The sequence below is a fragment of the Staurois parvus genome, unplaced genomic scaffold (assembly GCF_062004578.1).
Source record: "Staurois parvus isolate SC_StPar_1 unplaced genomic scaffold, SC_StPar_1.0 ptg000151l, whole genome shotgun sequence".
Lineage (NCBI taxonomy): Eukaryota > Metazoa > Chordata > Amphibia > Anura > Ranidae > Staurois > Staurois parvus.
In genome coordinates, this window is record NW_028317947.1 from 15,454,983 (window position 1) to 15,479,983 (window position 25,001).

General features: G+C 44.6%; 1 protein-coding gene across 2 annotated transcripts in view; it reads right to left on the bottom strand.

Annotated features, from left to right (window-relative positions):
- The window catches only part of SPOP (speckle type BTB/POZ protein), a 78,688-nt gene that overhangs the window by 16,930 nt on the left and 36,757 nt on the right, over window positions 1–25,001 (bottom strand). For both annotated transcript variants that reach the window (XM_089674491.1, XM_089674492.1), the window contains exons 8-9: window positions 5,839–5,894; window positions 1,497–1,619 (exon numbers count right to left, since the gene is read on the bottom strand). In XM_089674491.1, the coding sequence (XP_089530617.1) occupies window positions 1,497–1,619; window positions 5,839–5,894 (179 nt within the window). The remainder of the gene's footprint in view (window positions 1–1,496; window positions 1,620–5,838; window positions 5,895–25,001) is intronic.

Genomic DNA, 25,001 nt, shown 5'->3' on the forward strand with positions numbered 1-25,001 from the left:
TGTGACTTCTATCAGGGTCCAGCCCAGCACTTGTAAAGGAGGAGTTTTCATTCTGCCCTATGAGATTACATAACCCCTGACCTCTGTCTAGACCAGCAATGGGCAAACTACGGCCCGGCGGACCTTTTAATCCGGCCCGCGGATGTGGCTGTCAGGATGTGTGTAGGCGGGGCAGCGTGACGAACGTGAGGGGAGGGGAGCTAGGCTCCTCTCACAGTCCGCCCTGAAGACCGGAACGGCGCGGGAACACGACGAGAGGAACGCGCGGAGCAAAGGTAAGTGAACTGACACAGGGGGGACTTGGCTTACTACTTGGGGGGGAATAGTACTGTGGGGGATGAAATACTATATGAGGGATGAATTAATATGGGGGATGAATTACTATATGGGGGATGAATTACTATGGGGGATGAATTACTATATGGGGGATGAATTACTATATGGGGGATGAATTACTATGGGGGATGAATTACTATGGGGGATGAATTACTATATGGGGGATGAATTACTATGAAGGATGAATTACTATATGGGGGATGAATTACTATGGGGGATGAATTACTATATGGGGGATGTATTACTATATGGGGGATGAATTACTATGGGGGATGAATTACTATATGGGGCATGAATTACTATATGGGGGATGAATTACTATGGGGGATGAATTACTATGCTTACTATGGGGGAATATTACTATACTTACTATAGATGACACATACACATCATTCATCTACTCTTGGTCCGGCCCCCGGGTCCAATATATGAACCCATTGCGGCCCTCAAGTCAAAAAGTTTGCCCACCCCTGGTCTAGACAGTGCTGATTGGCCCTATGCTGATCACATGCATCCTCCCAAGAAAAAGAAAAAACTCTCTAGCCGTACACACCAAACTGAGTATGTACAGTGTCCCCAAAGCTGTGTTCTATCAGGAGATTAAATGGGGAACATGGAAGAAGGGGAGGAAAAAAGAAGACAGGATCAAACATCCTTTTTACACAATGCAGAGGATTAACCCCTTACGTTCCACAGTGAGTATAACAAGCATGCTTTACTGCATATACAGACTGATTTTACTGTTGTGGGTTTAGTAACACTTTAATTCTGCTTTAGGAAGTTTAGGAACGCTTTCAGCAAATGCAAAAACAAATAATGTACCCAGGGGTGGACTGACCATTTGGAAACTCGGGCACTGCCCGAGGGCCCGGGGTCAGTAGGGGGCCCCATGAGAGGCCCCTGGTACCTTTTTCATAGGCTTTTTTTAGTCTGGGCAAGGACACAGGGGCCCCATGATCCCCTATTGCCCGGGGACCCCATGAGTTGTCAGTCCGCCCCTGAATGTACCTGTAAGACACAATAAACAAGTCAATGATGATAAAGCATCTTCAACAATAAACACCACTACCTCTGTCTTCTATATTTTCATACACAGAACTCTTCAAACCACGATTACACAAAAGATTTCCAATTTTCCCATTACTGCCTAACAAGAATACCTTATCGGCGGCAGCAAGCAGATCGTCAGCCATCTTGTCTAGGTTGGATGCTTTGCCGGTGTATATGAAACACATCATTTCTTTGAAAACATCGGGTTCGACATCCTTTATCTCCACACGATTCTAGGATTGAAAACATGATACATTTCTAAAAATAAATGTATTCCTATTATAACAGGTGAAAATGTAACAAAGCATGATATCAGTGGGTAGCTTTCTTGTCAAATGTCAGTTAAAGTATCCAATTGAATGGGGATTTGGGGATAAAAAGTAAACATTAAAATCACTTGTTTATATTACACCACTTACAGGTGAAACTCGAAAAATTAGAATATCGTGCAAAAGATCATTTATTTCAATAATGCAACTTAAAAGAAGAAACTAATATATGAGATAGACTCATTACATGCAAAGCAAGATAGTTCAAGCCGTGATTTGTCATCATTATGATGATTATGGCTTACAGCTCATGAAAACCCCAAATCCACAATCTCAGAAAATGAGAATATTGTGAAAAGGTGCAATATTCTCGGCTCAAAGTGTCCCACTCTAATCAGCTAATTAAGCCAAAACACCTGCAAAGGGTTCCTGAGCCTTTAAATGGTCTCTCAGTCTGGTTCAGTAGGAATCACAATCATGGGAAAGACTGCTGACCTGACAGTTGTGCGGAAAACCATCACTGACACCCTCCATAAGGAGGGAAAGCCTCAAAAGGTAATTGCAGAAGAAGTTGGATGTTCCCAAAGTGCTGTATCAAAGCACATTAATAGAAAGTTATGTGGAAGGGAAAAGTGTGGAAGAAAAAGGTGCACAAGCAGCAGGGATGACCGCAGCCTGGAGAGGATTGTCGGGAAAAGGCCATTCAAAAGTGTTGGAGACTTTCACAAAGAGTGGACTGAGGCTGGAGTCAGTGCATCAAGAGCCACCACACACAGACGGATCCTGGACATGGGCTTCAAATGTCGTATTCCTCTTGTCAGGCCGCTCCTGAACAACAAACGTCAGAAGCGTCTTACCTGGGCTAAAGAAAAACAGACCTGGTCTGTTGCTCAGTGGTCCAAAGTCCTCTTTTCTGATGAGAGCAACTTTTGCATCTCATTTGGAAACCAAGGACCCAGAGTATGGAGGAAGAATGGAGAGGCACACACTGTCCAGTCCAGTGTGCCATTTCCACAGTCTGTGTTGATTTGGGGAACCATGTCATCTGCTGGTGTTGGTCCACTGTGCTTCATTAAGTCCAGGGTCAACGCAGCCATCTACCAGGAGATTTTGGAGCACTTCATGCTTCCTTCCACAGACGAGCTTTATGGGGATGCTGACTTCATTTTCCAGCAGGACTTGGCAGCAAAAACCTGGTTCAGTGACCATGGGATTACTGTGCTTGATTGACCAGCAAACTCGCCTGACCTGAACCCCATAGAGAATCTATGGAGCATTGCCAAGAGAAAGATGAGAGACATGAGACCGAACAATGCAGAAGAGCTGAAGGCCGCTATTGAAGCATCCTGGTCTTCCATAACACCTCAGCAGTGCCACAGGCTGATAGCTTCCATGCCACGCCGCATTGAGGCAGTAATTGCTGCAAATGGGGCCCAAACCAAGTACTGAGTACATATGCATGCTTATACTTTTCAGAGGTCCGATATTGTTCTATGTACAATCCTTGTTTTATTGATTGCATGTAATATTCTCATTTTCTGAGATTGTGGATTTGGGGTTTTCATGAGCTGTAAGCCATAATCATCACAATGATGACAAATCACGGCTTGAACTATCTTGCTTTGCTTGTAATGAGTCTATCTCATATATTAGTTTCACCTTTTAAGTTGCATTACTGAAATAAATGAACTTTTGCACGATATTCTAATTTTTCGAGTTTCACCTGTAGAGGCCAGCATCTCTACAAATCAAGCGGACCCCATTGTTAAGCCAGCCATAGATGGATCGAATATCAGCTGGGTCAGTAGGGACCAGACGAGATTTAATCCATCTATCAAGCAATTTTCTTTCCTTTCACCCATGATGGAAGAAAAAAAAAAAAAAGTGCCTAATCTATGGGCTGATTTAGCGGACTACTGCATGAGAAGATGTACTCTAAGGTCCGACTCTCAGATGATTCTCCTGCAATAAAAGGAAAACCAATTCAAAAGCCATGGCTAGCCGACACCCCAACAATAGGAGGACTCAGCTACATTATAGGACTGGCAGGCAGCACGGACAGCTGACTAGCTGCTGAGAAAAGTACAAATGAAACAGATAAAAGATGTTCCACAAACTGTATAAATTATAATCCCGTTTTCTTTCGGGTTTCTATTGTTTGGGTGAGAAAAGAGAACCCCTTTGAAAAGTTCATTTTTGGGTGGATACTGGCTAGACCAATCACATGCTCCATTAAAAATGGCTTTTGGGTTTCAGAATCGGCTCATTTCCTTGGGACCTGAACAAGAGGGGCGGCAGGAGCAGCATTTACTGGAACTGATCTCCTGTATTTTCCTCCTGAAGCAGCTGGAAGCGGGGTTTTCCTACTCTCCCTCCCACCAGCATTCAGCTGCCGCAGGAGGAAAATACAGGAGATGGGTTCCAGTAAAGGCCGCTCCTCTCGTCCCTGTTCCTCTTTTTGTCTGCTGCCCGGGCCCTTTGTGTGCTCTCCTGGTCCCCCCTGTCCCCTCGCAGTGCTGCCGGCTTCCCTCCTCTCCTGCTGGCTGCTGCGGGGATCTTTTCAGGATGGACAGTGAGGGAAGGGGTACCAATCCATTTACTGTGTTCATTCATAGCTGAAGCATAGTAAACTGTGCTTGCTTATGCTTCACAGTGTAAATAAAAAGGAAGCTGCTCAGCACAGAGTGCTTCCTATTCATTCACTGTCCAGTGCAGCTGAGGGTGCAGAGAAAGGGACTGGGGAATCTCTGTGCTCAGTCCCTTTCTCTGTCCCAAAAATGAGACATCACCAAAGCCCCCCCAAGAGGGCTCCTAAACAATATTAAAAAAAAAATGATTGTAAATAATAAGAAACAAAAAACGACTGACACCATCCACTGCCCTGACACCATCCCACTGCTTGAATGACTGACACGGTCCACTTTTACAGGAGGCCAAGTTTATATTTTTACAATGACATTTGTTTTATTAGATTTTTCTTTCTATAAGCTTTCCTTACAATTTAGTTAGGCCTTGCTAGTTAATTTTAGTTAAAAAGAAGGGGTGCAGAACCCCGATGATCTTTGATCTCTTTCCTGTTGTTCAGGTAAATCTCCACCTCTCAAAGGTTGCCTAACCACGCCCTAACACATTTGCTCCATTAAACAAGGCTCTAGCTCCCCAAGCAACTGTCACGTAAACAATGCTGCTTTAACCCTTTCGCTGCCAGAGCCGTTTTTGCATTATTATTTTTTTTTTGTACATATTTTTTAAAAAAAAAATCATTTTAGGCCTGAAGACTACACAAACCCCCCCAAAATTATATATTTTCTGAAAGCAGAGACCCTAGAGAAGAAAATCATGTTAGCTGCAATTTTTAATGTCACACGACATTACAGCAAAGGTCTAGAAAATGCAAAATTGCAGTAAAAAACACACTAAAGTGAATTTTAGGGCAAACAAATCAAATTTTTGGTAAAATATAAGACACGAGGTCGCGCCGAGTAAATACATACCCAACATGCCAAACCTTAAATTTGTGTGCGCCTGTGAAATGGCGACAAATTTCAGTACCCGATATTTTCCATAGGCGATGCTTCAAAAGCCCCTACAGGTCATCAGTTTAGTGTTTTACGGAGGAAGTCCTAGAAATATTGCTCTCATTCCGGCGTGTGCGGCGAGATGCAACATGATTATCGCAACCAACGTTTTCATGCGTTTACGTTTGTATGTGCGTATATTTGGGGTTGGGGTGACCTCAATTGTTTGTTTTTTTTTGGGGGGGATGTTATGTGTTTGGATGAAACTATTTTTTTGCAATCATTTTTTTATTTTTTACTTTTTTATTGAGATATGTAGGGTCTAAAAAAAAAAGTGACAGGGGTGACCTGGAGTGACGTCATACACGTCGTCTTGTGGGTCACCGAAGGAAGGGGAAGAGAGCAGACGTTTTTCCGCTCTCCTCTCTCCCCTCCACCTGCCATGGCGCTCCTTGGACCTGGAAACATGGCGGGAGCGTGCATGTGGGGGGAAAGCCATTACCGGAGGCTCTGGAGTCACCCAACTGCTTCCACCTGACAGGCTGAAGTCTGCCTGTCCGCTTTATACACAATCCCGGAGGCGATTGTGTATAAACCCCCACCCCGATGTACAGACCTGGCGGTGAAAAGGTTAAGTTACCTTGTTACAAAATATCATACTGTACCTTTTTACTTTCTTCCATTTCATGCTCAAACATTGCGCTGAACACTGGAGACCGAGCTGGAAGGAAGGAGAGAAAAAAAAAAAAAAAGCACACAGTGATCTCATTGTCATCATCATCCATTACACATTGAATTCACTGACTAAGCTAATTAACATAGGTGCAGTTCTACTTGGCCAACCGTGCCTATGTATATCTATATTAAGAAAACAGAAGGCTGATGCTTTGTTCTGAGCCAAATAGATGATTCTTATTAGGTGTCCATGTGAAGCCAGACTTGAGCGTTTCTATTGGCTGCCATCCAAGGCTGCTAAATTACTGCTTCATTTGTTTGAATTCACAGCCATCATCAGATAACTGGATGCTCTCCCTTACATGCACACCCACCACATGAGCGCAGGTTTACACTCTGCCTTGGGGCATTTAACCACTTCCAGTCCGGACACTTTCACCCCCTTCCTGTCCAGGCCAATTTTCAGCTTTCAGCGCTGTCACACTTTGAATGACAAGTGCGCGGTCATGCAACACTGTACCCATATGAATTTTTTTAGCATTTTTTTTTATTTATTCACCACTGGGATTTTTATTTTTTTTTGCTATATAAATGAAAAAGTCCAAACATTTTGTAAAAAAGTGTTTTTCTTATAAAAGTTTGCAAATAAATAATCTTTCTTCATAAATCTTGGCCAAAATGTATTCAGCTATCTTTTTTGTAAAAAAAAAAAAAATAACCCAAATTAGTGTATAACCAAAAATTATAATTTTTCTAAAATGTATTTACATTTTTATTTTATTCATGGGGTTTTTTTTAAACATACTGTCACCCTAGCAATACAGTGTCACCATAGTGACACTGTACTACTTGTGGGGGGTGATAAAGATTTTTTTTTTTACATCGATTGCTTTTACACCCATAAAGCCTGTAAAAGCAATCATTTCTCCTTCTCTCCGACTGCATTCTTGCAGCCGTTGAGAACTACTGTGTGAGCTGTGATTGGTCACAGCTTGTCACATGGTACAAGGCTGTTGTGAATAGCCCTGTACCATGTAACCTCTGTGATCATTCACAGATTTCACTAGTAGTAAGCAATTATGTCAGAAGTGACATCTTGCTTATTACTATTCATGTGATCACTGATTGGCCAATCAGTAATCACATGATCAGGACTTCACATAGAGGTCCCATACAGCGATCGGTGTTCCACTGTGCTGGAGGAGAAAGCGGGCGCCAGATCGTGGTGTCGCGCTCTCCCAGGGAGCGTGCACAGGCTAAAGTGGCGGGCGCCGTTTATGAACGACAATCCGCCTCTGCACTGCTCCCGTCCGGCTGTTTATATACATGGGCTGGACAGGAAGTGGTGGTAAAGGCTGAAGGTTTTTTTACCAGGATGCATGCTATGCAGCCCGCCCCCATAATACTCACCTAAGCCCAAACTCGATCCAGCAATATGCAGGAAAGCAGTGGCTCTCTCCTGCCTCATTGGCTCAGAGGCAGCAGTGGGAGCCATTGGCTCCCGCTGCTGACAATCACAGCCAGTGAGGTGAGAACGGGGGGTGGGATTGAGTTGCGCACAATGTGTCTTATGGACACACACAGCCACCTTGGGAGTGAGCATACACAAGTGCCCCCATAGCAGGCGGTTTGCTATGGGGGCACTGAGCAGGAGCTCATGAGCCAAGAGTGCCGATGGGGGACCTGAAAAAAGGTGGATCATGGTTGCCCTTTGCAAAACCATTACTCACAGCAGGTAAGTAGAACATGTTTGTTATTTTAATATTACAAAAATTAACCTTTACAATCACTTTAAAGTAAAGCTCTACTCAGTATAGAGCTATGGTAATGGAATTCTTGCAATGCCGCTGCTTTATAATTGAACCTGCAGACACCTGCACTGCTACAAAGGGTTGGCTTTTACTATGCCTCCACACAATGCAATCTGATTTGGCTGACTCACTAGAAACAATGCACTCCCTATGCAGCTGATATCATATATCAACATTAGCTTAGAGACATTGAAGCACACAAGAGCTTTATCCAGCAGCAACCTATGAATAATTATATTGAATAATAGGAGGGAACAGCAAGCTAGTAAAAAGTGTTTCAGTGAAGGGTATTGTTAAAGGTTTGTTTGTTCAGGACTCCTGTGAGCCATTTTTCGCTGACAGCGGACATCACTGAGCCAGCCAGTCCCGTCCCCTCCACAGCAGAGAGCCGTGACTGACAGTCACTGCTCTCTTCTCAGAGCGGCAGGGAGAACTTAGTGGTGTCCAATCATCAGTTCTCACCCTAAGGCTCCATGTACACGGGATGTTTGGAAAACTCTTCTGAACGATGGAACCTGACTGCTGGAAAACGTAGGTTGCATACCGCGTTTATAAGCATTTGTGTTTAGAAGCGTTTTTTTAAGATAACCTCAGGAGACCTTCCAAAATGCCCAGAATGCACTGAAAAACAGTACGAAAATTACCTATTTCAGACATTTTGAGAGAAATAGAGAGAGCAGAAGCAGAGAGAGCAGTATGTGTTGAGATGACCGGTCTTTTCTGGTTGTATTCACTATGGATCCCATCATGAGCATAATGCGGCACGTTCTACCATTTTTTCCTTCACACAAAACCTGGAACTGACGGCACTGGTGTGTCGGGTATATTTGAATACAAGGAAAACTCTTTCCATGCATTTCTGATGATGAAAAAAGGCTCTGGAGAGCATCTGGATATGGAACAGTTAAAAAACGCTTCTAAACTCAAATGCTTCTAAACGCGGTTAGCCGCGTTTACAACGCTGATAAGGGTGTCCTTTCATCATGCAGTGGTAAATGACCGCAGCTCAGTTCTCCGGCATTCTCAGAGAAGAGAGTTCTCCTCTGAATGCCTTTTTATGAAGCAGTGTAGATCGCTTCTCCGAATGAAGGGAGAAGCGATCTACAAACGCTTTGAACGCTGGAAAACGGCTGTTACTATACTCGCGAAATTCCAGTAAGAGATCAGTCAAACAGCGTTTACTAAGCAGCGATAAATTACGCTGCTTCGTTTGCGGTTCCTCCGATTCTCCAGCTCTAGGTTGGAGAATCTGGAGGGAGAACACAGATCACCAGTGAAGGGCTGACATCGCTCCTTCATACACTGGCCATCTGTGTGCTGAGATGGTCAGTGGAGAACATGTTCTCCGCTAATCATCTCTGCTTCCTAAACCACTAATGATCAGAGATCAGCAACGATCCTCAGAATCGCCGCTGTTCTTGGGTTTCATAAAAGGACACCAAAATCTACTCCTGAACGCAAGTTTGGTTTGGAGTGGAACACCTCAATAACCCTGCATGAAGACCTCAACCCTACTGCCAGCCAGGTCTTCAATATCAGTATCTGACCTCATAAAATGCTCCTTTGGCTGAATAGGCTCATATCCCCACAGATACTCCAAAATCTCCTTTCCCGAGGAGTGGAGGCTCTTCTAGCCACAAAGGGTGGACAACTCCATATGAATGCTTGTGGTGTTGGAATGGGACCTCGAGCAAGCTCCTATAAGTGTGATGATCATGTGATCACAAACTTTGCCCATACAGTGTAGGTGAACTAAAGGGTGCTTCTGTATATCTGAGATGAGTATATTATGTTTTCAGCTTTTTTTTTTTTAACAAGAATATTTCTTCTAAAGTTTTCCACGACTTACTGGATTTAATATTAGCTATTGAATATTTAATGCAGTATAATGTACAGATAAGGTTGCCACATTCCTGCCATTCACAATGCTCTGATATCACACATGAGACACTGGTAATTGATTTGTCAGAGCTGTGGAATCCTGAACGGGAACTTGGAGTTTTCCCAAAGCAAAGATAATCCCTAGCTATGTGTACTGTAAGTCCAGTCTTGTCAGTAAACAAGGGTGCAGTCTCCGACAGCTCCTCGCTGCCAGATCCCTCTGTGTGGGGAGATACATGCTGGGTAATCCAGAAATTAGAATTAGGACCCTATTAGCACAGTCAAGTACCTTTTAGCACTAGGTCTGGAAATGCTAGTGTAAGTTGATGTCCGCCCAGAGAAGCCGACCTCCCAAAAACAGTATCCCCCTCTAACTAATGACCGCAGCAATTAAAAATAGAAATGGAATCTAAATGCCTCAAATATTTACCCAAATCTGCAGTCACATGACGCACCAGGTCTCGAGTTTTTTCAGAGCAAGTGGGTCTTTTTTTGGGTGTCAGTTTGCCCACTCACACAGACTGTCAGGGTCCTGTCCATGGCAGAAGTTCTGGAAGATCTGGCATTTCTGCCAGTACTCTACATGGCCGCAGAAGTACACATCAGCCTCAGTCTGGTGCCAGATGGCCTTTATAAGGAGGCTCATCACTTCCTCTAGTTGCTGGATGATCTCTAGCTCCCCGTGCCCTGTTCCTGGTCCCTGTGATTCAGACTTGTGATTTCCTGTTACCGACTCAGTTTGCTCCTGGACCTGTCGACTCTGATTTACCCCTGATCTGACCTCAGCTTGACTTACGGATACTCTCTCTCTCGCTCCTCTGTGAATGACCTCGGCTATCCCATCTGACTACAACCGATCTGATTCCCACCTGGTACCTGACCTTGGCTTGAACCAACTACCCAGTATACATCCAAATCCCAGAAGGGCTTGCATACCACGCACAGGCGCCTCCTGTCTGCAGACCGATCTCCGTGCACCAGCTGTGCTTCTGAGTGGACCACCAACCAGCACTCCTACAGGCGACCTGTGCAACTTTGGGCCTGACTCCCGCTGTCCTACTCTCAGGGGAGTCCGGAACTTAGCCACAAGGGAAGCCCTCTCTCCATTGGCCTCCATCACCAGATACGTGATACAGACGCTTCCCATTGGCTGTCAGTCAGTGGGGTCCTCACAGGTCCTTAAGGTTCTAGCGGCAGTGTGGGCAGAGATCAGACCAGGTCTGTAATACTAGATCACTGTCACCACAAGTAGAAGAGACACCAGCAAGTGTAAGGTTGAAGTGTCTTTAAAGTGGTTGGAAAGCTCAGACATGAAATATGAACATATTCCTCTACAGCAGGGTTTGTCAACCAGGGTTCTATGGAACCCAAAGGTTCCTCCAGAGGTTGCTAGGGGTTCCTTGAGCAATATCCACCTTTCAGATAGGTTCCTGCTGACACCATTGATATTTTTAGCTATCTATAAGGGGGTAATTCTGGGCAGCACAATGGCTAAATGGTTAGCACTGCCGCCTGGCAGTACTAGGGTCTTTGGTTTGAATCCCAACCATGGCACCACCTACCTGGAGTTTACATGTTCAACCCGGTGCCTGCGTGGGTTTCCTCTGGGTACACCAGTTTCCTCCCACACTCCAAAGACATGCTGGTAGGTTAACTGGCTCCTGTCTAAATTGGCCCTAGTATGTGTATGTATGAATGTGAGTTAGGGCCCTTAGATTATACGCCCCTTGAGGGTTAGGGACTGATGTGAATGTACAATATATATGTAAAGTGTTGCGTAAATTGACAGCACTATATAAATATCTGTAATAAATAAAATAAATAATAATTCTTCCCAATGACCACAAGTGTAAGGAACATTCTTTCCACTGACCATCACACAAATGTATCATGAGCTGTAGATACAATCATTTTTAGCAGGGGTTCCTCTGTCATTTCAAGGGTTCCTCTGTTTTGAACAGGTTGAGAAAGGCTGCTCTCTAGTGCGTACTTATCTCAAATAAGAGCACTCTGCGTCATTTCTACGTTCACCTGCTATCTACATGAATCACTTCTGAGTTTCCAAGTTTTCCTGACACCAAGAGAAAAAATGGTGACAGGGGAGAGACCTCCAGCAGATTGACAGCCTCAGCTCTGGTCCTGTGAGCTGTGTGACAGGAGGTGTGTGCCTTCCTTCCAATCAGCTCTCAGAACTCTCCTCACTGAGCTCTGCAGAGTGTAACTTCAGCTCTCCGCACCCTTTTTTTTTTTTTGACAGTTCTACAAGCTTTGTAAATTCAGCACTTTCAACAGATGTGGAGAAGAGAAGATTGCTGGTAGACGGGTACAAAATTATGTAGGAGGATTTGTTTAATCTCTGAGGCCAGTCATTTCTTCCTCCCTCCTCACTGGACTAGATGAGAGCAGCAGGAGCAATTGGCTTCTGCTGCTGTCAATCAAATCCAGTGACAAGGGGGTGTGGCGAGTCCCAGAGAGTGAGTGTGTGCGTATGTGCCGGTGCCAATAGGCACGCACAGCAAGGATCTGGATTAATGTTGCACATGTGCCACTACAGGAAGCAGCTTCCTATGGTGGCACACAGAGAAGAGCGCTGGCAAGGGACCAGGAAGAGGAGGATCGGGGTTGCTCTGTGCAAAACCACTACAAAGAGAAGTATGACATTTGCTATTGAAAAAAAAAAGGAACCTATAAAATCATTTTAAGTGACAAAAAGCTTTAGGAACCTTAAAAGTGAATAGGTGCGGGAGTGATTATTTTATGGGCTTTAAGGCTCCATGCACACTAGCAGTTTTTTTAAGCTCCTAGAAGCTGTCATTAGCATTTTGTTTCTTCTCCTAGAGGCTAAATATTGTTGTTCCAGGAGTTCATGCACACTACTTTAGGCTATTAGTGGTTTTTTAGCTTCAGCGTCTAGGAACAAGGAAAAAAATTGTTTTTGTAGTTTTTTTTAGAGCATTTTTCCAGCCCAAAAACGACACTAAAACACTCCCAACAGATTTTTTCTACATGTACTGTAAAAATGCTAATAAATCGCTAAACGCTACTAAAAACCGCTATTACCAGGGTTTCTTACCCACCATTTTTTTTTTAGCTTTAAAAAAAAAAAAAATGTAGTGTGCATGGAGCCCAAGAAGGAATTTGTTTTGTACATTTTCTTTATTGTGGTCATAATTAAAAAAAAAAAAAAAAAGTAAACAAAATTTTTAGTAAGCTAAATATCAAATATTTTATGGGTTTTTTTCCTTGAACAATAGAGCTTTACTTTCCTTTTATTCCTTTCAGAGACTAAGCTACTGGTTAACTGTATAAATCCTGCCAGTCACACGGCATCTTGAGCTACAGAATTCTGCAAACCCAGAACTGTGCGACACTCATCGTTATCAGACGGGTCAGTCCTTTCTATCGGGGGAGATTTCAGCTCTGAGCTTGTTTCAACCCCCCCTTTAAATGATGTATTATACATCCTTGGCAGTCAAAGGGTTAAAGGCGTGGACAGTTGGTCACATGATTTTAGTGAACGGCAAGATCAACCAATCTGTCCTTGAGCTGTACCTGTCCACAAAGATGACAAGGCCCACCGCCTAGGCCTTTAGAGATTTTAGAAAGCACCGCAGGAATCCTGGAGTAACATTTTCACCGTGAAAGTTCGGTTTTCAGGTTTTCAATTATGTATGTATCCATCCCAGCAAGGCTGTTAACATAGCTTTATGACATAAGTATAGTTCCTCCTAAGCAAACATTTAGCCGGCTTCAGTAGGCATGTAGCAAGCTTCAGGAGACTAATGAGCCTGCTGAATGCTAAATGCCTGCTGAACACGATGCTCCTCCAACTAGCATTTGAAAATGAAGCTGAAAATATTCCTATATTACTTAAGAACTCCAGGCAAAAAAATGTTTTCTTCCATGCAGTGGGGCTGTGCCTGCACTGCATGGGTTAACTACTCGTTTTATCCAGGGGTGCACCAAAAGGCTATACTTACCCAATCCTTTGATCCCCCGGAAAACCTGCTCTCCCCCACGTCCAGTAGTGGACTGTTCCTGCCATCCTAATGTCCGGAGCCGGTCTATGGGCGTGATGATGTTAGGGACAGTCCATTTAGAAGCTCGCTAGCGTGCGGGGATGCAGGAGCGGCAGGGACCGGTCTTGGAGGATTGGCAGATTAGGTAAGTACATCTCCGCTCTGCAATCCCATAGAATGAGCAGTTAACCCATGCAGTACAGGCACAGCCCCGCTGCATGGGAGAATTTTTTTCCAGAGTTCAGAGTGGAAGTTAAGGCTAACACTAACTGTTCTGAAAAATAGATTCTCCCTCATTTGCTGCTGTAGGAAATGTACCAAAGCTCTTCAGAGGTTGGCAACAGGAAATTCATGACACAATAAAGTGCTAAGAAATTGGCGCTGGTAGATTTTGGGTGAAGACCTAACACAGAGAGTGATACCCTCTTTACATCTCCAAGGGACCACTTGCTGCTATTTCAAGAGAAAATTTAGCTAGAAGAAAGACAGGCAGACATAGAGGAGGGCAGGCAGAGAGGGGCGGCCAGACAACGAGAGAGGGGCGGCCAGACAACGAGAGAGGGGCGGCCAGACAACGAGAGAGGGGCGGCCAGACAACGAGAGAGGGGCGGCCAGACAACGAGAGAGGGGCGGCCAGACAACGAGAGAGGGGCGGCCAGACAACGAGAGAGGGGCGGTCAGACAACGAGAGAGGGGCGGTCAGACAACGAGAGAGGGGCGGTCAGACAACGAGAGAGGGGCGGTCAGACAACGAGAGAGGGGCGGTCAGACAACGAGAGAGGGGCGGTCAGACAACGAGAGAGGGGCGGTCAGACAACGAGAGAGGGGCGGTCAGACAACGAGAGAGGGGCGGTCAGACAAAGAGAGAGGGGCGGTCAGACAAAGAGAGAGGGGCGGTCAGACAAAGAGAGAGGGGCGGTCAGACAAAGAGAGAGGGGCGGTCAGACAAAGAGAGAGGGGCGGTCAGACAAAGAGAGAGGGGCGGTCAGACAAAGAGAGAGGGGCGGTCAGACAAAGAGAGAGGGGCGGTCAGACAAAGAGAGAGGGGCAGTCAGACAAAGAGAGAGGGGCAGTCAGACAAAGAGAGAGGGGCAGTCAGACAAAGAGAGAGGGGCAGTCAGACAAAGAGAGAGGGGCAGTCAGACAAAGAGAGAGGGGCAGTCAGACAAAGAGAGAGGGGCAGTCAGACAAAGAGAGGGGCAGGTCAAAAGACAAAGGAACAGGCAGACAGAGAAGAGGGCACACAGGCATGGCCAGCAGACAGGCAGAGAGAGGGGCAGGCCGGCAGACATAGAGGTAAGCAGGCAGGCAGACAGAGAAGGCACACGGGCAAAGCCTGCAAACAGAGAGGAGGGCAGACAAGCAGAGAGATTGGTAGGCTGTCAGACAGAGGCGAACAGGCAGGCAGACAGAGACGGCACACGAGCAAACAGGCAGAGAGAGGGGCAGGCTGTCAGACAGGGGCAAAAAGGTAGGCAGACAGAGAAAGCACATGGGCAAAGCCTGCAAACAGAGGAGGGCAGACAGGCAGAGAGAGAAGGCACACGGGCAAAGCCTGCAACCATAGAGGAGGGCAGACAGGCAGAGAGAGGGGTAGGCCGTCAGACAGAGGCGAGCAGGCAGGCAGAGGCGGCACATGGGCAAACAGGCAGAGAGAGGGGTAGGACGTCAGACAGAGGCGAGCAGGCAGGCAGACAGAGAAGGCACACGAGCAAACAGGCAGAGAGAGGGGTAGGACGTCAGACAGAGGCGAGCAGGCAGACAAGCAGACAGAGAAGGCACACGGGCAAACAGGCAGAGAGAGGGGTAGGACGTCAGACAGAGGCGAGCAGGCAGGCAGACAGAGAAGGCACACGGGCAAAGCCTGCAACCATAGAGGAGGGCAGACAGGCAGAGAGAGGGACAGGCCGTCAGACAGAGGCGAGCAGGCAGGCAGAGGCGGCACACGGGCAGACAGGCAGAGAGAGGGACAGGCCGTCAGACAGAGGCGAGCAGGCAGGCAGAGGCGGCACACGGGCAGACAGGCAGAGAGAGGGACAGGCCGTCAGACAGAGGCGAGCAGGCAGGCAGAGGCGGCACATGGGCAAACAGGCAGAGAGGGGTAGGTCGTCAAACAGAGGCAAGCAGGCAGGCAGACAGATTTTCTTTATGTGCATTAATTTTAATTAGAAAACAGGCTGTGTGATTTCTAGAGAGCCCAGACATTTTCAGCCAATGTTCCTTGAGCATTTAAACAATCTGGTTGACATGGAGAGCACCAGATTCCACCAATATCCCAGAATGCACTCTTTGACACCCCGGTTCGGTTCTGTGTGAAATGTTTTTTCATCGGTACACATAAAAGCCGCAGCTTTGTTTTTTCTTGGGTGAGAGAAGTAAGATTCCTCTGAAGTCACACAGAACCGTATTCCTCTGCATATTTGTATTTATTAACATGAGAGGAAGCTGACATTTCAGCTCCATCGCCAAGGCAAAATTATGAAACATCTACAGACTCAATAAAACAAGGCCGCTGGGAAAACCTGCCAGAAAAAACCTGTGGAATGCTTTCAAGTATCACCAAGAAATAACAAGGAGCTGAAGATCCAAAGACAAGCGCTGCAGTCGATCGCAATTTCCAGCAAATCCCCTTTAGAGACAACACAGGAAGACTCCTTTAATGCAGAAACAAAAAGAGAGGACCATTGATCTCTATGAAGAGGGTCGTGTGAGCCTGGTGCTCCCCATCAACACCGGTGTTCCCTTTATAGGAATCCTCCTAGAGAATTGGACGTCTTTCTTGATGTGCTGTGGAAGATCGGAATGAACACTGGACCACAGGATATACAGTGAAGGAAATAAGTATTTGATCCCCTCCTGATTTTGAATGTTTGCCCACTCACAAAGAAATGATCAGTCTAAAAATCAAATGTTCGGTGTATTGTAACACTGAGAGACAGAATAGCAACAAAAAATTCAAAAGAAATGCATGTCTAACAAATGATGCCCTGATTTGCATGTTCATGAGGGAAATAAGTATTTCATCCTCTATCATTCAGCAGGATTTCTGGCTACCAGGTGTCTTTCATACAGGTAACAAGCTGAGATTAGAAGCAGTCTCTTAAAGGGAGTGCTGCTAATCTCATTTTGTTATCTGTATAAAAGACACCTGTCCACAGAAGCAATCAAACAATCAGATTCCAAACTCTCCACCATGGCAAAGACCAAAGAGCTGTCCAAGGATGTCAGGGACAAGATTGTAAACCTACACAAGGCTGGACTGGGCTACCAAACTATCGCCAAGCAGCTTGGTGAGAAGGTGACAACAGTTGGTGCAATCATTTGCAAATGAAAGAAACACAAAACAAGTGTCAGTCTCCCTAGGTCTGGTGCACCATGCAAGATCTCACCTCGTGGAGTGTCAATGATCATGAGAACAGTGAGGAATCATCCCAGAACTACACATGACAAGGCAACAAAGGAGTGGCTCAAGAAGAAGCACATTAAGGTCTTGGAGTGGCCTGGTCAGACCTTAATCCGATTGAAAATCTGTGGAGGGAGCTGAAAGTTCGAGTTGCCAAACGTCATCTACCAAACTGTAATGACTTGGAGAGGATCTGCCAAGAGGAGTGGGCCAAAATCCCTCCTGAGATGTGTGCAAACCCGGTGGCCAACTACAGGAAACGTCTGACCTCTGTGATTGCCAACAAGAGATTTGCCACCAAGTACTAAGTCATGTTTTGTGAAGGGGATCAAATACTTATTTCCCTCATGAACATGCAAATCAATGCATCATTTGTTAGACATGCATTTCTTTTGAATTTTTTGTTGCTATTCTGTCTCAGTGTTACAATACACCTACCATTTGATTTTTAGACTGATCATTTCTTTGTGAGTGGACAAACATTCAAAATCAGCAGGGGATCAAATACTTATTTCCTTCACTGTAAACCTCAAGCTACTTTTTTAGGATTGTGTATAATGGTGAAGTGTTACATTCTGTACCCAGATTTTACTATTGTCTGGAGCTCTGTTCTGGAAACTGTCGAATTGTCTACTGTCAACTTAAAGATGTATTTAAATGTAAACCTTACCGTCGCCTACGACTCCCCCAAACAAAACTCTATCTCTTTAAACGTCACACCTCAGGGACATAGTCATCCACATTTTGGTTCCATGGCTTGCCCAAGGTAGATAGGCTTTTGAGCAATTACCCTGTGAATTATGGCTCATACACAAAGCCATAGATGTAGGTCTGAATGGAATGCCCATTTACCAGCTGGTGTCTACACATGTATACGGCAGTCCAGTCATCTCGATGGATGATGCCCAAATATGCATGTTGAAGATCCATTGATGTGCCAAAGGCTGTGCATGGCAGCTTGAATAGGGGGCAAATCTTAATGGGAAAATGTGATATTTTATGATTTGTTACCGGCTCTGTGTCCATATTAGAGATTAAAAGCTTGAAAGGCTGCTGAGTCACTGCTTGGAGGGGGAGTAGGGTGAGCTGAGCTGCTGAGAGAAAGGCCTGTTACAGTGCATGAACATTGATATTTTTTTTTTTTGCTCAACAAAAGTGGAGTTACTCTTTAAAATCCATAGCAGACACTAATGCAGGCCATAGATGGGTCGAAAACTGGCCTTAATAAAAAAAAAAAAAAAAATCGGTCGTTCAATAGGCTGACGTTACCACCAACGGTAAAAAAAAAAAACAACAAAAAAAACAAAAAAAAACGTCGGATTTTCGTCCAGTCTACGGCCGGCATTTAATTACTTCTTTCCCTGCAGAAAGCTCCGCTATTACATTTGACATGAAAAAGTATTGCGGTTGCAACAATGTATCTATTTGTATCCATTTCGGATACAGATGTTTTTATTCGGATACAAATAGATACATTGTTGCAACCGCAAGACTTTTTCATATCAAATATAATAGCGGACTGGAATTCTTATTCTTTTTCTTCTTTTTCTTGCAGGTCACGGCTCATGCGCAGATTTGTTATTGGTAAAAAGATCGGCCAACTTGCCCATCATTGCCGCGAAAATTGGCCGATTTTTTTCCAACTTTACCGATATAAAAAATGTGCCAAAATCCAGAAAAAACGGCCGACCAATTAACCCATTAACGGTGCAAAAATCGGCCGATTTTTTTTTTTTTGACCCATCTATGGCCTGCATAAGAACCTGGTATGGACTTTGAGGGGGACCCACACCATGTTTAGTTTTTTTTTGGCATGGGGTCCCCCTTAAAATCTTCACCAGACCCAAATAGATAGGTATGGATTGTGGGAGGGGACCCCAGCACCATTTTTTAAACATTTTTTATTGACAGTTCCTTTATATTTTGCTGTCAGCTGGGAATCCCTGGCTGACAGCAGGGATGAGTTTCTGGTTGTTAGGACACTGATGGCACGAAAAACACAACAAAAGGCACTGATGGCGCACTACAAAACTGCACTGATAATTGAATCTAGTCTCGGCTGCACTAGTGTGAACCTATTCTTAGCCCTACTCATGGAATCTACCCCACACTGCATTCTAGATCACTCAAACAGGGGAAAGCCCTAACAAAAAGGTTGTGTCCCCCCCTTTGTGACCACAGATGGAGGGCAGAACTGAGAATCTGAGATACACTATATTGCCAAAAGTATTGGGCTCGCCCTCGAAATCATTGGATTCAGGTGTTCCAATCACCTCCATGGACACAGGTGTATAAAATCATCACCTAGGCATGCAGACGGCTTCTACAAACATTGGTGAAAGAATGGGTCGCTCTCAGGAGCTCAGTGACACCAAGCGTGGTCCTGTGATAGGTTGTCACCTGTGCAATAAGTCCATCCCTGACATTTCCTGGCTACTAAATATTCCACGGTCAACTGTTAGTGGGATTATAACAAAGTGGAAGCAACTGGGAACAGCAACTCAGCCACCAAGTGGTAGGCCACGTAACATGACAGAGCGGGGTCAGCGCATGCTGAAGCGCACAGTGCGCAGATGTCACCAACTGTCTGCAGAATCAATAGCTAAAGACCTCCAAACTTGGTGTGGCCTTCAGATTAGCACAACAACAGTGCGTAGAGATCTTCATGGAATGGGTTTCCATGGCCGAGCAGCTGCATCCAAGCCTTACATTACCAAGTGCAATGCAAAGCGGCACATGCAGTGGTGTAAAGCACGCCGCCACTGGACTCTAGAGCAGTGGAGAAATGTTCTCTGGAGTGACGAATCACGCTTCTCTGTCTGGCAATCCGATGGACATGTCTGGGTTTGGCAGTTGCCAGGAGAACAGTACTTGCCTGACTGCATTGTGCCAAGTATAAAGTTTGGTGGAGGGGGGATTATGTTATGGGGTTGTTTTTCAGGGGTTGGGCTTGGCCCCCTAGTTCCAGTAAAGGGAACTCTTAAGGCCTCAGCATACCAAGACATTTTGGACAATTTCATGCTCCCAACTTTGTGGGAAGAGTTTGGGGATGGCCCCTTCCTGTTCCAACATGACTGCACACCAGTGCACAAAGCAAGGTCCATAAAGACATGGATGAGAGAGTTTGGGGTGGAGGAACTTGACTGGCCTGCACAGAGTCCTGACCTCAACCCCATAGAACACCTTTGGGATGAATTGGAGCGGAGACGGAAAGCCAGGCCTCCTCCCCCGACATCAGTGCCTGACCTCACAAATGTACTTCTGGAAGAATGGTCAAACCTTCCCATAGACACCCTCCTAAACCTTGTGGACGGCCTTCCCAGAAGAGTTGAAGCTGTTATAGCTGCAAAGGGCGGGGCCAACTCAATATTGAACCCTACGGACTAAGACTGGGATGCCATTAAAGTTCATGTGTGTGTAAAGGCAGGCCAACCAATACTTTTGGCAATATTATGTACCCAGAAATGAATCATCTGTTTCGGGCAGAGTGCCCTTTTAAACTAGCAGCACACAATAAAAAGTTCCTAACATTGGCAATCATTTTATTGCGCTTTATCCATCCTGCACCATCACTGCTTGCCTTGCATAATATGCTAATTAGACGCTTGCCCACATTTCACTCTAATTTGTTCAATAAAATGACTGTGGCGCCAGCTGCAAATTGCTTGCGATTTCTATGAAAATGATATTTTTATGACAAAAAGGACTGATACACAGGTGCACCGTTACACAACTCTGGGAACAAAATTCTACTTCTTGAAACACAAAAAACACAATTCATCTTCAACTAAATGTTAGAGGGTAACTGCAGTGAAAACCAAAATCATGGACCACCCCCCCCCATCGAATCTGTAACTGCAATTACTGACCTCCAATGCACACAAATGTATTTCCACTGTCTCAGCCTGGCAGAGCTTACACTCTATAGCATTTCTGCCAATCCTCTGAAATGTCCAGCAAAAAAAATGGGACTGACCGCATCTGTACCTAACATAGCATGTGTCCACCTGACAGCCATTATTCTACTTTCGCTTTGATCTGCGGCAAAAACACATGCGTTTTTGCTGTGTTTGCAGGGAGTTTTTTTTTACAGGACATGTGACTTAAACATACCGAAAAAGCATGACGGGTGCATTTTTGATGCATGATTTCAATAGGGAGATGTGTTTTTGGTGCTTTTTTTTTTTTTTTTTTTTACTGCACAAAACATGCAGCAAGCAGGATTTAAAAAAACCGCACTGGACCCACAACAGATCAGAGTGAAGAGTCCCATTTAAATACATGGTCACACGTTTTTCTTCTGCTGTTTTCCACACAAAAGCAGAAGAAAAATGGATTAGCGTGAAAGCAGCCTTAGGGTTTGCACATGCCAAAAAAAAAAAAGAAAAAGAAAAAGAAACAAGTGCTGGCAAACAAGGATTCTGAATAGTTACTTTTCTGGGCTGGATTGGGAAGAAGTCATTTAAGGTCTCATGAATATTCGACGTTTGCCCGGGTCTTCTGAACACCTTTTCTCTGGGCAAGAGCAAAGAAGCATTAAGAATGCACCTAAAACCGCATTTTGTAAATGCAATGAGGCGCACCAAGCGTTTGCGCATTTATTATATTATGTTGGCCATTGAATTGAATAGATGGCCAAGTGCTAAACGCGCCTCGCGCTTAGACACAGTTACACACAATTGGCATCTTTTTCTGATGGAACGCTCCTCTCCTGAATGCGCAATGATTTATTTCCCTTGCATTGTGGATCCAGGATCTTCATTTCCTCCTTCTGCCTTGCCAACATTTTCATTTCCCTCAAATTCTGCATCAGATCTTTACAGTAATATTTAAATCTCACCCCTTACTTCTGGGCCTTGTGACCAGCAGCATCATCCAGGCTCTCTCTCTGGTACACCTGTCATACACCCCCTTTAGACAGGAAGGTGACGTCATGATGCCACAAGCAGCAGAGCAGTGATCCCCATTGGTACACCCATATACAATATCTCTTTCCCCCACCCCCCAAACAGCTAATATCCTCTCCTGGGGACCACATTTTTTTTTCCTGTTTGTCATCTTGGGCAATGGTCCCCACACTGCACCTACAGGATCTCCTACCTATCTTGCCTATGAGAGAGGTCCCAGCCGCTGGAAGTGTTGCCTCCACCAATAGGAGGTGTGCACATCAAGCAGACAGTAATATGGACACCCAAAGAGGGACCCTAGGTTGTAAACTGAAGAAGAAAGAAGGATTATCATGTGACTGTGACTTAAGTGAAATGGTCTTTAGGATAGAAAGGTGATAAGTTCACATTTTGAAAATAAATAATAATTTCACATATTTTTGCAGGTAAAAAAAAATATATAATATTAGTATATATATATATATATATATATATATACATACACACACACACACACACACACATATACACATACATACACACACTTATTATTTTTTTAAGGCGCCTGTAAAGCATTGCACCCATGATCAGCAGATGTGCTTGAGGGTGCAATCTCAGGCTCCTGCAGACTCTCAGCATAGCTGTGTGCCCGTACCAAGTAGGAAGATCAATGGACTAAGAAAGCACTCACCAGATCCCTCGTAGTTCTTTGACAACACCAAGCCTTCAGCCACAATAGCTGATGGTACTTGTAGGCATTCATTTACAGAAGACTATAAATGAAGGACACAGTTTTATGGGTGGAGCCCCGTACAGCCGCACTGTTTTCAAGTTGTGACAGCGAGTAGAGAGAGAAGATCCCTGGTCCGCTGTCACAGGGACAGGGGATCAGGGGGGGAGAGGCTGCAGATGCTGGAACATGTTACATATTCCACCCTAAAGACAGGTGGAACATGTAACATGTTCCCAAAGGTGAACATATCCTTTAACCACTTGCCTACCGGGCACTTTTACTCCCTTCCTGCCCAGGCCAATTTTCAGCGCTGTCACACTTTGAATGGCAATTGCGCGGCCATGCAACACTGTACCCAAACAACATTTTTATCATTTTTTTGAGACAGATAGAGCTTTCTTTTGGTGGTATTTAATCACCTCTGGGGTTTTTATTTTTTTGCTAAACTAAAAAAGACTGAAAATGTTGTAAAAAATAAAATGTTGTTCATAAGTAATTTTTCTCCTTCACTGATGTGCGCTAATGAGACTGCAGTGATGGGCACGGATAGGGAGGCACTGGCGGGCATTGACAGGAAGCACTCATATATGGCACTGACTCGCACTGATAGGCAGCTCTGATGGGCACTGATATGTAGCATTGCTGTACACTGATGGGCACTGATATGTGGCATTGATGGGCACTGACATGTGGCATTGATGGGCACTGACATGTGGCATTGATGGGCACTGACATGTGGCATTGATGGGCACTGACATGTGGCATTGATGGGCACTGACATGTGGCATTGATGGGCACTGACAGGTGGCACTGATGGGCACTGACAGGTGGCACTGATGGGGCTACACTGATGATCAGTGCCCTGATGATCAGTGTACATGTCCCCTCTGAGAAATGCCCCTTACCGGCTTTCATCTCCTCACATGCTGTCAGCGCGAGGAGAGGACTGCAGATACCTGGCATTTCCTATTTACATGCGATCAGCTGCGATTGGACACAGCTGATCACATGACAGAGCCTACAGTATCTCACAGACGTGAGTCCACCCCTCACATTTTTGTAAATATTTTATTCTTTTATTATTTTATCTTTTCATGTGACAACACTGAAGAAATGACACTTTGCTACAATGTGACGTAGTCAGTGTACAGCTTGTATAACATGTAAATTTGCTGTCCCCTCAAAATAACTCAACATACAGCCATTAATGTCTAAACCACTTTCAACAAAAGTGAGTCCACCCCTGAAAAAGTCCAAATTGGGCCCAATTAGCCATTTTCCCTACCCGGTGTCATGTGACTCAGTGTTACAAGGTGTGAATGGGGAGCAGGTGTATTAAATTTGGTGTTATCGCTCTCACTCTTTTATACTGGTCACTGGAAGTTCAACATGGCACCTCATGGCAAAGAACTCTCTGAGGATCTGAAAAAAAGAATTGTTGCTCTACATAATGATGGCCTAGGCTATAAGATTGCCAAGAACATTTTTTTATTAGCTCCCTAGACCAGCCGCCTCCATTGCCATATAGTACAAGTACATACAATGTAATGATTTCTAGTTTATCTGTAAAGCTCCATTACTTATTTCTAATGCAAATCTCCAAGCATCCCCCACACAATCCTCCTTCACCAGAATCCACACCTTCCCATTGTAAGCCTATAATTTATTGCCCGCAATAAACAATTGGTGACAGTTATATATTTTACTCTGCCAATTTAAAAGCGAGCAGCTCCGGATCCTAAGCCCTGCTGGCACTTTTTCCACTTAATCTAACGCTTCTTACCCCTAAAAATGAGGAATTAGTTAGCACTGCAAAGATTTAATTGAAAGGATATCAGCTGCCAGCCTATCAAACGTGAGGCAGGGTGACACGAGGCAAAGCATTGTGGGAGTCTGCTCAGAAACAAGTCACACTTTGTAGTCATAACAATTGTGCTTGATGCAGACTAATTGGTCACAATAGCGTCTCAAAGCGGCTTTGTGCCGAAAAATTATCTAATATTTATGTAGCAGTAACATTGTTAAACACACTGTATCACTTTGAAGAAAAGACAATATCATGTAAATTAAATGAACAGTTAAAACTTTTTTTTTACTTTTTTAATTAATTAAAGCCCAACGCTAGACAAATGTTATAGCGTGCAAGAACCCCCTCAAAGGTTTTTCTGTTTCAGTGGTTTTTTACTATTGTTACTCGAAAACATTACAACACAGTACATTCCAGTGGAAGAAAACGCAAAGATTCATGATGAATACATTGCCAGCGTGAAATCACACAAACAAAAGGATAAAAAGCCAAAGACTTCACCTGGCTGGCCAGACAACCCCAAAGAAATAAGTATACAATAAAAGGAATAAAAAACATAAATAAAAACTGTAACAGAGCGGTGTGGGAATTAAAAAAAGAAAACACAGGAGTT